The following is a 13,970-nucleotide window of genomic DNA, read 5'->3' on the forward strand; positions in this document are numbered from 1 at the left end:
AGCACGAAGGGACAAAGAGTGACAGGAGAGTCTGTTAACCTGTGTTTAAAATATTGTTCACAAAATGTAACGTCGTCGTTGTTTTTGCAATTTGTTTAATAAATGCAGGAACAAAAATGAATTATTTACATGCATTATTTAAATCTGAGCCATTTTTAACAATCTCAGAAGAATTTTCATATAAATATCAAATGTACATATTTACATTTTCGTTTTATATGTTAACATTTATTTTTATACATCTTAACAATAATCCTGGTCTTCTAGAGTCATGTGTGTCACAGTTGGAGCTAAAAGGAAAGCAGAGATCTGTCCTCGCAGACGGACGCCACTTTACCCGTCCTACTGGTTCCTGCTGTGGCTCAACATCTGTGGCTCCAAGCAGTCCCCTTCTCTGATGCACAGATTGTGCAGAACTGAACTGCAGGCAATGATTTTCATTGCAAAGGTTGGTTTTGCTTTCAGTGCCCCCAGAAATATTGCTCTCCTCCTCATTTGCCAAATGCTCTCTCTCCACCACAGAGCATGCCTTGGCGTGGTGCTGGTTGTAACGGGCCTGAACCGCATTCCTCATGGGTTCCCTGTAGGGTGTCAGCAGCGTGATGGGATGTGCAATGCAGGGATACCCACCATCACCCAAAACGATCCTTCAGGTGGGTAATGTTTGATTTACATAAATTGGGCTTTTACGTAGAACATGTGAACTGTGGACTGATCCTTGATTCCCAACAAAAATATCTCTAAATTTGGCATTAGTCACGTACAGCCTGCAGTTGAATGGAATAAAAAAACTTCCTGTTAAAATAACAAGCTGCATTTTCTTTTAGGGCCTTTATTCTTCAGTGGCAGCCCTCAATGTTCCATACGACCTTTTGGAAGGTGGAAGACTCAGCGAGCTGCTAAAAAACCTGAGGTGACTAATGGCAGTTCATTCCCACTGGATGCTGGGTGACCCTGCTCATCAGCTGGAGGATGCGGTCTGCCGCTCACAGTGGACCGTGGCATGTCAAAGGCCCTGGCTATCACACTGTATGATGTGCCACACGCCAGCCAGAAAAAAAATACCAAGACACAGTCTCCTGTCCCCCCAGAGTGTGAGGAACCCAAAGCTGCTCCACCAGATGCTCAATGGTCCTGCGGGTCAACCGATCTGCGGGTCTGCCGGTCTGGTTTTGTGTCGGACTGAGCGTCAGCGTGAAGGGCCACGACAGACACCTTTATGTTGGCAAAGCAGTAGAGACGTGGAAGACCCTGTAAAATAGAAAAATAATTATTTCATTGAGAAAATTAAATCTGATTTTTTTTTTGAATGTTTCATTTTATTCTGATGTCTTACATTTTAGTTTATGACGTATTTATAAATGCTGGAAAATCTCATGGTTTTTTTTTGCTGGGTTTTTGGATTTTTATATAAATATTTAAAAATTAAAGTATTTTTGTTTAAAACAAGTGATATGGTTTGACTCTGAATAAAAAATACTAAACTTTGATCTCACAAGTGTTTCATGTAGTTGGACTATACAGTTCATAATCCAGTGTTGAAAAAGAATGTTAAAAAGTCTTACCCAGCAGACTGTGTAACCTTGAGCACAATTGGTAACAAATGCTTAAATTGAACTAATAAAAAACTTTAAGTTTAACTCACAGGTTGTTCATGTCTGGCCAGGGCATCCAGAGGAAATCTTCGGAGACGCCTGCTTCTCCTTGCCGCCCTGTGATGCTGCATATCTGCTCGTTTTTGGTTTGATCCCATGAAAAACGGTTGAATTATTGCCAGGAACACGGACAGATTCATATATAAAGCTATTTTCAGTAAGGTAAAAGAGAAAACTACAGAAAAAAAATGCCTCCTCGCAAGAGCCCGTAAATCTTTCAGCGGCACAAAAATAAATATTGCCATGGACTAATGACTTGAGGGTTTATTTATCAACTAATACATAAAAGCTACACCAATGTGTTTGTAATTTTATTATTTATAAATCAGCCACGTTTTCCATGATCAGAACACAGCAGATTCATAAATAGTCTTCATAAAATGTTCATATTTATTATATTTTTACTTTGACAAATAGGTTTCATTCTCCGCGTTTAATAGAAGTAGTTCCCCTCCAGACCAGGTGGTGGCGGTAATGCCCCACTTTGTTTTCGTGCCAAGCGCCATTTGAAAACACCCGAAAGAGAAAACTAGTGAGCACGGGTGTCCGAATTGCTTTGAAAATTCAGAGAACTATATAGAGAACTATATAGTGCCGCACTATATAGGGTTTTAGTAGTTAGGGGTTAGGGCAGTAATTCGGACACAGCCTTAATGAGCTCTCTGCAGGTCGGACGAGCACGTGACCAGCTGCGCTTCCGGAATGAGGACCAATCACGTTGCAGTTTTATTTCTGCTGCAGCTTGGACAACATTCTGTTGAACTACAAATGAAGGAGAATGGACTACAGACAGCTCACTTCCTGCTGCGTCATGCTAACACATGTTTGCAGGAAAAGGTTCAGATCTGTATTGTTCTTTATATTTGCATAAATGCTGCATTTTTGTGTTTTTGGATTCTGCATTTGTTCAATAAAAGAAGGTTCAGATCTCCTGCTGTTTGCTCAACAGTTCTCCTCCAGGTTCCTCAGAACTCTGGAGTAGAACATTTCCAGCTGGACTGCAGATCTGTGGTTCTTCTCTGATTCCATCCCAAACCGTCTCTCTGCAAAGGATTGTGGGATTGGGCTGTGCTCTCCTCTCAGTGAGGAGGTGATGATGAAGGAGCATGCAGACACAGCAGCTCCTCATCACAGCCAGAGAGGAGGATGTCCAGCATTCTTCTCCTGCTCCTCAGTCTGACAGCGGTTCCGGTTCAGGCCTCACCGTTTGGACCGCTCTTCCTGCTTTGGGGTTCTGTTACAACAAGATGGCGGCTGCTGTGAGAGTCCAGCAGTCATCTCCCAGAGAAGCCACCATCCAAACCAGTTTCAGACCTTTTTGGTTTCATACTTTTATCTCTGATCCATCGTTTCCTCTGGAGGCCTGTGTCGATGGGGTTTGGTCATACAAGTTTGCAGAGAACATGGAGGAGGTGAAGACGTACGTCCCTCAACTTCAGGAGAATGAAGCATGTTGGTTAGAAAACAAGATTTGATGGTCTTCATCAAGGAAGAACGATGAAGATGATCTTTGCCAGGAGAACTGAAAACATGAAGCTGAGCTGTTCATCTAAACTGAGGAGTCTTTCTGGAGAGCTTCAGCTTTGACGTGTAGGTCCGTCTCCTCTGAACCCCTCCTCTCTGTGGACTCCTGGTCCGGCTCCACCTGACAGAAAAAAGCACCGCCCCCTTTGAGCTGGAGGTTCCTGATGTGACGCCACGGCGGCCCCTGACCCCCCCACAGTCTCTGCTGCGGTCAGCTGAACATTTTTCTGCTGAACTGAGCATGGAGGGACGGCGTCCTGGCCTCTGAAGAGGCGGACCTCCAGAGAGACCACCGTCCTCCAGGAAGCCTGAAGGACTCCGTCTTTGTCAGACGGAGTCTTGAAGTTTAGTCCCAACCGGACCTCAGATCTTCTTTAAAGCGTTTTGCTGATTCAAGACGACATCTGGATGAAGAACTTTCAGCGCCATCAGATGGATTAGGATTCAGAAAAGAAAATCATGTTAAACAGGATCTGAAGAGCCCCCCACCCACACACACACACACACACAAAATGAGTTCTTTTCTTCCTCTGACTCACATACTGGTTGGTTGGTAAAGAAAAACTGATCCTCATAGTTAATGATGGATGGATGTCAGACACAGAGCCTAAAAACTTTAATTCTAGAAATATTTGTCATTTCCTGTTGGAACATTTCCACAGTTCCTGTTCTGTTTCTGGGTATTGAACTGAGGAAGCTGCCAGAAGGGGGACCACAGAGGAAGAGCACCTGACCCCCCCCCCCCCCCCCCCTCCGCCCGCATTGGCAGGGTACAGACAGTCGTCCACACAGTCAACATCAACATTCAGACTGTAGAGAAAAACCAAATCCAGTCTAAAACCAGATCTCTGACCTTCATTAAAGTTTAGTCTGTTGGTAGATGTTCATCTTCATCATGGTCTTCATCTTCGTCGTGATCTTCATCTTCATCGGGTCTTCAAGTTCCTCTTTGGATCTTCAGTGTTTCCACAAACGGGAATAACAAGGAGCCAAAAAAAAAGTAAAAATAGAAAACATGAAGTGAGACGATGTGAGGCTGAGTCACTCGTCTGCTGTGTGATCCACTCCTCTCTGGACTCCTCTTACCTCCTCCCTGGACTCCTCTGTGGTCTCCTCTTACCTCCTCCCTGGACTCCTCTGTGGTCTCCTCTCTGGACTCCTCTGTGGTCTCCTCTCTGGACTCCTCTGACCTCCTCTCTCCTCATGGCCTCCTGGCGGCTCCTCACAGCTCTGACTGTGCTGCTGTTGGTCACAGTAGGTGAGTTCATTTGAAAACCCTCTTGAATGTGTGTTTGCTGCTTTGTGGTTCAGAGAAGATGAAGCTTCTCCTGTGAGGAGGACACACCTGAACCTCCAGCAGGGAGTCTGTCTGGTTCTCCTCCAGCTGTTCTTCAGTCTTCTGACTCGTGACACAGAAGATGCTCGGATGTCGGCGGGAATAAAACTTCTGCTCCGGATCTCAGTCAGGATCAAAGTGAGAGGGGCAGACGTGGAGGCAAAAAGCCCACAGCAACACGCCCCCCAGTGGTCATGTGCTGATCTGACATGGCTTCAGTTGTTCCTCCTGTCAAACCTAACCTGTAAAGATGGACCTTAGTGCCCCCCTCCCTCCTTTTACACATGATCAGGGGTCAGACGGGGGGTGAAACCACCAAACCCTTTCAGCTGTGGCTGCAGCTCACTGCTCCTTCAGGGTGGGGGGTGACAGATGATGCCCCTTCACCCTGACGATGAAGATGCGGTTCAGAAACGACCATGAGCTTCATCACGTCTTTGTTCTCTTGCAGCTCTCGGTACGGAGGACAACGGCTGGTCCATGACCGTGCAGTCGGAGGTTCGAGGCATTGACGGCTACCCGGTGGTGCTGCCCTGCACCTTCAACCACCCGCAGCACTCCCAGCATTCCTCGCTGCAGGTGCTGTGGCGCCGAGGCCATGGCCAGAGTGCCGCCGTCATCTACCAGTGCACCAGCCGGCCCGCCGACCCTTCCTGCGAGCCGGATCCAGACCAGGACCAGCGATACCGTCTGGAGGGAAACCCCCGGGAGCACGACTTGTCGCTGCGCATCAACAGCGCCACCCTGCAGGACAACGGCCGCTACTACTGCCGAGTGGAGATCCTGGGACGAGAACACATCAGCTTTGAGGACAAGATGGGAACCAGGCTGAGGGTGGAAGGTAGAGTGGACTCTTTGATCGTTTAGCGTCCATTTCTGATGTTCCCGTCTTCACCTCCTCTCGCGGCTCAGCCCCTCCCAGGATCCTGGCCCTGTTGGTGGAGGGCAGCGAGCTGCTGGGGTACACAGCTCTGTGTCAGGTCCAGGGCTCCCCCCTACCGGACGTACAGTGGTTTGGCCCGGACCACCAGCTGGAAGCTTCTCCGTTGGGGCCGCCGGCTCAGGGGTCGCCAGCTCGGTACCGCACCATCAGCGAGCTGAGGGACGTGGCGCCGGGTCAGCAGTACATCTGCAGCGCCTCCAACCCGCTGGGTAAAGAGCAAGCCACTCTGTTTGTGCTGCCCCCCCAGCCACCGCTGCCCGTGGGCGGAGCTCCGCCTCACATCCTGCTCCTCCTGTCGGTGGACCTGGGGGCCAAAGTGCTCCTGCTGGTGGTGATGGGGGTGTGGATGATGCCCGGTGGGGCTCTGCAGAGACTCTGCTGCTGGACCAGGTGAACACCTGGAAACGTCCAGATCGGATCCAGAATGAGGGAAAGCAGATCCACTTTGGCAACAGATTCAAACTCCATAACTCGTGTAAAAACACGGAGAAAACAAATAAAAGTGTTCAAAAGAAACAGAATTTAGCCTCTTTCAACCAACACCAACATAGTCTTATAGCTGAAGATCGTCTGAACTCTTCCGGAAGTTCTTCTGGTTGGTTCTGAGCCGGGGTTCTGCGGCTTTGTGATGCTCCTCCATAAAGTGGTCTTTGAACCAGTCCTGTATCTAACTGGTATCCAGTGTGAGAACTCCAGAACTCCTGGTGCTGGTCCAGACTGTCAGCACAGTTCGGAATGAGCTGCAGCTTTTTGAAGGTTATATCTGAGGATCTGGATGAAACAACAAATCTTGTGGCGGCTGTGGTGCAGCGGTAGGGCGGTCGACCCATGATCGTAAGATTGCAAGTTTGATTCCCGCCTTCCACCCCCATGTGTCAAAGTGTCCTTGGGTCAGACACTGAACCCCACCCTGCCTCTGGTGGGAGGTTGGTGCCAGTGTGTGAATGTGTGTGTGCATGGGTGAATGGGACTGTGACTGTAAAGCGCTTTGGGCCTTTGAAAGAAGGTTGAAAGCGCTTTATAAGTATACGCCATTTACCATGTGGACCTGAGACCGCGGAGTCTCTTCAGAATTTAGATCTTCATCTTCAGGTGATGTCAGGTCAAATCCGGAGAGTCTGATGGTGGTTTGGTGACAGAGCCACATATAGCTGAGTGTCGTCTGCATAACTGTGCCACTGTGTTGGTGGGCCGGACCTGACCCAGAGGGAGCATGTGCAGACGGAACAGCAGAGGATCCAACCCTGAGGCACTCCACATGACACGGAGGCGCTCATATTTGTGATCACATCACCATGGACCCCCCACTCCCCCCAACTCAGGACTTCCGGACGGTCCACAGTATCAAAGCTGTGCTCACATCAAGCAGCTTAAACCTTTTGCTGAGTCAGCGTCTATTTAGACGTCATGTTGAACTTTAACAAGTGCCGTCCAGGTTCTGTGGTGTCGTCTGAAGCCCAAACTGTTGTATTGAAGAAGCTGTTGGCCTGAATCAGAACAGCTTTTACAGGAATCTTTCCTCTAAAAGGAGGATTGTGTCAAATATGGGAGCCGCCAGGATGATATCTTTCAGAAGAAGTAATTGTGGGGAAATGGCCAACTAGAGTGAGCGGTTCATCACCTAAACAGCTAGAAACTTTTGGTTTGGTAAAGATTCCAAACAGCATTTCGAAAAATGTGTCCCAGAAACTTTTGGATTCCAGACAATTTTGGTGTTTTTAGCAAAAGATTCCATCTTTGTTGAGCTGAACCTCTGCAAACTCAGACTCCACCCACCCTCCCCCCGCCTCCAACCACCGCCCAAACCCCATTGCACCGGTTCCTTTTGACCTCTTCTGCAGGCGGTGGGCCCACAGGGGAGTGAGCCCACCTTATCCCTCATGGCTGGGCCATGACTGGGGCCCGTTGGAAGACCCCAACCAAGAGCCTGGCTCCTGGGTGGGGCCTCAGGGGCGCAAGAAGTGGTAATAAGTCAGGTGTACCTTCAAACTCAAGAAGAGTCCACACTGACTAATGGGGACCGTTCCCACTGGAGTTTGTTTAGGTGAAAAACCTCTCCAACTTCATGTCTGTCATTTTCACTGCAGGACAGGTGGGATTCGCATATTTAATCCAGATTATCCGGTTGGAGAACCACTCAAATGGATTTGTAGTTACTATAGGCGTCACATGTTCAGTCTGCCAACTCACAGGAGGAATTTAGCCCCGTTTACGATTCAGCCGTCATCACTGATCTGGATGAAGTCAGAAAGTTGAAAGTTGAAGTAAAAAATCTTGGATAACTTTGGCATTTGGCCTAAAAGTTGCTGACAAACATCATCTGTCTTTTATTGAGGCATCTGATTGTTCAGTTTATAACTTAAATAAGTTGGACCACAGAAAAAATATCATGAAAAACGTGAAGATTATCAAGGTTTTTAAAAAAAGGACCAGATCCAGATCGGTTCTTCTGACCAATAGAATGACTGAGTAACAGCTGTTTATTTCTCTGTAGAAGTCTGTGGGATTTTGGCTTCTTGGAGCTACTTCTTGTTTGGAACGCCAGGGGGCGGTGTTCATCAGTCCAGTCCTCTGCTTCAGTCAATGGTCGGGAGACTATTGTAAGGATGTTTTCTGAAGGATGACCACAGGAATCAAGTTCAGAAAATGACCTCTGAATCTGGAGTAGGGGTGTGCACGTAACCATGAGGATCAGTGACTGAACAGTCGGGTTAACTGTCAGTGACGCCCCTTTTTATTCAGATTTAACGTTAGCAGCACACATACGAGGAGCCAAGAGTGGTTTCAGCGAGATGAGCTGTGAGGACGTCCATCAGATTCCCTCAAACTGAACGTCTGAAGGTGAAGCAGTAAAACCTGGATTCAAACATCTGTTTTTAAATGGAATCAAACCTTTTGGAGACATCGGGCTTTTGTTCAAAGCTTCTTGAAGTTCAGCTTTTTTCTCTTTCTTTCTGACTCCAGATTTCAATCTTCTACACAAAAAACAGATCAAACTGCACAATAAAAATGATGAAGACAGAAGGAACTGCAGGAAACCTGGGAAACTTCTTAATGTGTCTTTGAAGCTTCATTTGAATGATGCTAAGGAGCCAAAGATGTTTTTATTGAATCGCAGAGAAAAGTCTGAAACTCTGAACATTCTTTTTTCAGGGAACAAATGAGGAATAAAACATCCTCATCAGACCTAAGAATTTTGTACGTTTGGATAAAAACTCACAGCTCTAGAAAAACGGCCCAAAAATCAGAAGCAGCCAGAACTTTATTCTCACAGAAAACCAACAGAGAAGCAGAACCTCCTACAGAATCGCCTCACTTACACGTGTCACACCCTAAAGTTAAACAGCAGAACCTTTTTAGAACTATGGAAAAGATCAATAAATACAGACACAAGATTACTGCAGATGCTGTCAATCAGAGACCAAACACAATGACTCAGCATGTTTGGCGTCCAACACTTCTGCAGTTCTAACTCAGCGGCATCAGAACCGGACCTCTGTAGCAAAGAGCGTTGATGGCATTGCAGCAGTCCTTGTCCTGCCAAACAAAGTCCTTGGAGCTTTTCAGGCTCATGGAGGCGCACTGCCCGTCGTCCACGGTGCCGGGAGACCCCTTGTCCCAGTGCGTCTCATTGACCGAGGCACTGGAGTCCAGCCAGTACCACTCGCCAGTCATGGAGCTGCGGCGCAGGCCGATCCACACCTCCTTCACGCCGCTTCCCTGGGGAAGTTTGCTGCAGATGTATCTCCGGAAGTTCTCACGAGAAAGAGAGGCCAGTGTCAGGTTGTGACTCTGGCAGGAGGCGATGGATTCCTGCCAGCTGGCTGCGTCGGTGGAAATGATCAGGATCTCTGGAGACACGACGCAGCCTCTGGAGTCTGGGAGGGAGGAGAAGAACACAGCTTCAGGAGAACGTTTAGGTCATGGGGTGTTCAGGCCGGGACTCTGTTGTGCCAATGAGGAGTGAAGGGCTCCCCGTGGCAACGCTCATTAGAAAAGCATCTTCAAATTTACAAGTTTGACTTTTCCTGATTCTTCTTTCCTGATTGTTACTTCCTGGCTTTTCTTTCCTCAGTTTTTCTTTTTGTTGCTAGCCAAAGTCTTTGAGGTAAACCTTCTATATTTCAACTGTGTTTACCGACTGAAAGGTTGATGATTCCTGCGTCTGTTTTTGTGTGGGTTCTACAAAAACTCATACAGAAGAATCTGTTCTTTTTTAATGAACTGAGTTGGCTGTGTGGTCCGTGGAGGGCCCTTACCTGGGGTGGTGCTGAGGGCAGGCGCCGGGTTCCCAAACAAAACATCATCCTTTCTTCCTATAAAGTAGACGGCCATTGTGGATGAGTTGTGCCAGATGATGTTTTGGTTTTCTGTCAGACTGATGTTGATGGAGACGTAGTCTGTACCGCCCAGCTCCTGCCACTCTTGGAGGTTTTTCTTCAGAGCATTATCTCCAATCTGAACACCCGTCGTCTCATTTTTACGGACCATGATGACAGCATAGTTCTTGTCTCCGATGCTGTTGACCATAAAACAGCTACCAAGATTCTCCTCTGAGACCAGAGGAAGCAGCAAACCTGGATGGTACAGGATGGCGGTGCCTGATGTCTCTATGAAAGCTTTTTGCGGGTTCAAGGGCTCTTCCCTCCTGGATCCCGTCTCTGACAGAAGCACAGAGTTTTGGGTCCAGTCGTCCAGCAGCGGAGGAATCAGGAACCTCACCGTTTCACCTGAGACTGGTGGAAGCAGACCATAAAGGAGGCTGCAGATGCAGTTGCTGTGGAAGGCACATGGGTGACTGAAGAGGACCGCCACTGGCTTTTCAGCCGTGACGTCCTGTAGAGACTCGTTCTGTAGGACCCAAGTTTGAGCTACCTGGTTCTCCCTAAGAAATACCTGTCTGGTTCCAGCCTGACTCCCGACAGTCACTGTGTTGTCCTGGTCAGTGTTGACGATGATTAGCCTGAATGGGCCTCTCTCGTTGATGCTTGTGATGTTTTCATTGAGTGCGGCTCCTTGGATTTTGGGCACTGGTGGGATGAGATATTTGGTGCCTAGGCGGTCTGTCGGGATGACGGCAGCCGTCTGTATGCTGTTGTTCTTTCTGCTGACCACCTGAACGACGATGTCTTTGTCGCTGCTAATTTTAGCGGTTTTGTTGGAGACCAGGAAAGAGGGATTGCCGCTGTTGCTTTGGACTTTTAACTTTTCAAGTTCCAGGTTTACTTTAAAACTTTCTGTTTCTCCAGCATTTAATGTTTTTTGGAAGTAAGACCCGACTCTGACTGTTGTGTCGTCATGCAAGGCGGTGACCCAGACACGGTTGTCAGGAGACGTGGGATGGTAGTCTGCGATATTCTCCGGGAACACCACAATGAAATTCTTTCCAAGGGTTTCAGCTGGAATTGCTGTTGATTCAGGGAAAAAGAAAAAGTGAAGTGAAAACACATGAAGCAGAACCTGAGGCCTCCGGTTCTCTGAAGTGACCTTTATGCAGGTTCGAGAATTCTCAATGAACATGAGCAACAACATGTCTAAGTGAAGCTGCACAGTACATATGGTCACTGAATGCCAGCACCCTGGGGGGGTGACGGTGGTAGTTGGTCCCTTGTATGGTGGCTCCCTGGGCCCGCAGGTTCTCCCTATTTGAGGGACGTCCTGAGAATTACAGCCCAGAAAGTGTTGGGGTTGGTTCTGGTCCCGGACTCTGTACTGGGTCTGTCTACATTTCAAATCATCAGCCTATCAACTGAAGCCTGGTTGGTCACAACTGTTTTGTTGTGTCAGGGAGCTTCACTGTCATCATGTGTGTGTTTTTATTCAACCACTAACTCGTCCGTCATGCAAGTTTTCAAATAACTGTGGGTAAAGAAATGGATGGATGGGGGGGGGGGGGTTTAGTGGTTAGCAGTAGCATCTCAGAACAATAAGATCGTGGTTCAAATTCTGACTGAGACTGTCTTCATGAACCTTCTCACAAAACTGGGACAGAACCTAGAACCTCTGTGACCCGGCACCGAGCAGACCAGAATGTTCATGGACTTCTCCTTCAGAGATGACTTAAAGACGGAAACTTTCTCGTTTGCAGTCAGATCTCTGTGGAGAGATGACGGCTTTGGTTTACCTGAGTTCAGGTGAGCTTGCAGGAGCAGCAGCAGCAGAAACCGTTGGTGGGCTCCTGGACTCATGGTTCTGGAAAATCCCACAGCTTTACCACCAAACTAAGTTTCCCTGTCAGAAACATCAGTTTAGGAGCCACTGAGATGATTTACTAAACTAAATCTGGATTAAATATGAAGAAGAAGCTTCAACAGGTTCAAGTCTGAGGAACATTTTACTTTAGGAAATAACTTTTCTTTTTAAACTGGGTCTGTTTTTAAAATGTTTTAATGTTTTATTTGGAGACACAGTTCTGTAAAAATGGATTCCACAATTTCACTGAGAATCAATAAAAATGACTAAAAGGTTTTAAAAACTTGTATCCACTGCAAATGGAAACCAAATCTCTTGTCACAGAAATGTTTATGTTTTGCGTTTCTTATACATTTTATTTGAATATTAAAACAGAGCACAAGAGTTGGAAATAAAATCACTAAATGTGATTTTTGAAATCAAGGTTTGGCCTTTAGCTCAGCTTAACACCTTCAGATCATTTCTCCTTTAACTGGACATGAATTGGAGCAGATTTCTTTGTTTTTCTGAGGATTTCTCTGCTGGTTAAACAGTGAACGAGAAAGGAAGGAGAGGTGAGTCTTACCTGCTCGCCGTTTGCCACCAGACTGTTTTCCAGAGTCGCTCCTGTCGGCACAAAACAGGACATTTGTGAGTCAAAGTCAGGCTGATTTGGAAGAGGTTTGCATGTGGGTGTGGAGGGGGGGGGCTGAGGAAAACCATCCAAACCTTCAGAAAACGACCAGAGCTTTGATTCTCAAAGGAACAGGAAGCAGAAACCTTGTGAGTCCAGACGGTTCCAGCCAAACCTCTGATGAACGTTTGGTCACAAATCTCACTGAGAACAGAAAATTATGCAGCTGTAGGGGGGCGGTAGGGCGGTCAACCTCTGATCAGAATATTCCAGGTTCGATTCCAGCCTTGTCCGCCCAAGTGTTGAAGTGTCCTTGGGCAACACACCAAACCCCACCCTGCCCCTGGTGGAAGGCTGGCGCCGGTGTTTGGCAGCATGTGGATGGGTGACTGGGTTTGTGGCGGTAAAGGGTTTTGTAGAAAGCGCTACACAAGTATGCACCGTTTTACAATTACCATCTAAGAGAAGAGGCAGATGTGTGTCAGTGTGTGACTGTGGCCCTGCGACAGACTGCCGACCTGTCCAGGGTGAACCCGCCTCACCCAACAGCAGCCGGGTCAGCCTCTGGCAGCCCTGTGACCCCACCAGACTCAAGAATTGGGGGGGGGGGAGAGTGGGGCCAAGCTCCGCCCCCTCTGATTTCCTCGTTGGTTAGAAATATCGTTAGGATTGACATAAAAATGTTCCGTCTGCAGCATCAGTCTTGAGCCAATCACCAACTAATCAGGCGGGAATATGGAGGGTTTTTTCATCTAAATGATCCTTTACATCAAAATGTTTGGCCAAAAATCGACAGCATGCTGGTTCCTAAAGTCCAACTTCTGTTTTCTTATCGATCACAGCAAAGTGAAAGTGGCTGCAAAAGTGTCTGATCTCTGAGGACGGTGCTGGTTACAGGAAAACGGACACCATTTTCCAATTCAAACACATGCATGTTTTAACTGAAGTGTGTCACAAACAATCTGAGAACGATGCAAACTGTTTTTAAGAAAGATAATGTTTTCAAAACTGTGTAAATGATTCATGAATACTGTCAAGTTTTATGTTTATTTTGTGTTGAAATTCTTTTTCAAGACTCAAATCATCCAAACGTTCTCAAGATTTCCTTAGAAAAATATTCATTAGCTGGAAAAATAAAGTCTAAAAGTCAAAAATTAGGCAATTTTACATATTTTGTGCAAAATGTGATAAGAATTTATTTTAAAAAGTGAAGGTGGGGTCCAGTTTTCCCGTGGGGACCAAAGCTGGCGTGTGTGTATGACGGTGTGCGTGCGTGTGTGTGTGTGTGTGGGTGCGGGGGGGGGGGGGGGCATGTAAATGAGGTCAGAGGCTGCAGTGATGACTTCAGAGTTTGTGAGGCTGAAATCATTTGATTAACAAATGAAGGATTCAGGAAACAAAGCAGCAGGATCTGTGTGAGCTTGTCACTCGTGCACACCCCAGCACGTGCACACACACAGCAAGAGGCAGGATTAATGCAGCACCATGAAGGAAGGTGAAGGAATTTGAGCTGATGATTCTGCAGATGGGAGTTAGCTCTGGAAGCCAGAAACAATAGAAAAAAGGAGAAGAATAAATGATGTACAGTAACAGTGAGTAGAAACACACACATTCCTACACACACACACACACCCGCATTCACACACACACTCTCACACACACACCCGCGCACACACACACACACACACACACCCACTCTCACACACA

The 13,970-nt window shown here is 47.2% G+C and overlaps 2 protein-coding genes across 2 annotated transcripts; one reads left to right on the plus strand and one right to left on the minus strand.

Moving 5' to 3' along the window:
* The first annotated feature begins 3,007 nt into the window (after positions 1 to 3,007).
* si:dkey-11p23.7 (V-set and Ig domain-containing protein) lies at positions 3,008 to 5,968 on the plus strand. The gene is made up of 3 exons (XM_011485886.3): positions 3,008 to 4,437; positions 4,967 to 5,356; positions 5,428 to 5,968. Exons 1-3 carry the CDS (start codon positions 4,383 to 4,385, stop codon positions 5,850 to 5,852), a joined length of 870 nt encoding a protein of 289 aa, XP_011484188.1. The 5' UTR covers positions 3,008 to 4,382; the 3' UTR covers positions 5,853 to 5,968.
* A 2,733-nt stretch (positions 5,969 to 8,701) lies between these two features.
* Positions 8,702 to 12,611, minus strand: LOC105356068 (uncharacterized). The gene is made up of 5 exons (XM_011485884.4): positions 12,359 to 12,611; positions 12,216 to 12,256; positions 11,583 to 11,689; positions 9,718 to 10,866; positions 8,702 to 9,336 (listed from the first exon to the last, which is right to left on the minus strand). Exons 3-5 carry the CDS (start codon positions 11,644 to 11,646, stop codon positions 8,927 to 8,929), a joined length of 1,623 nt encoding a protein of 540 aa, XP_011484186.1. The 5' UTR covers positions 11,647 to 11,689; positions 12,216 to 12,256; positions 12,359 to 12,611; the 3' UTR covers positions 8,702 to 8,926.
* Between the last annotated feature and the right edge of the window lie 1,359 nt (positions 12,612 to 13,970).

Source organism: Oryzias latipes, chromosome 16 (genome assembly GCF_053564925.1).
Source record: "Oryzias latipes strain Hd-rR chromosome 16, Olatipes_Hd-rR_3.1".
Taxonomy (NCBI): Eukaryota; Metazoa; Chordata; class Actinopteri; order Beloniformes; family Adrianichthyidae; genus Oryzias; species Oryzias latipes.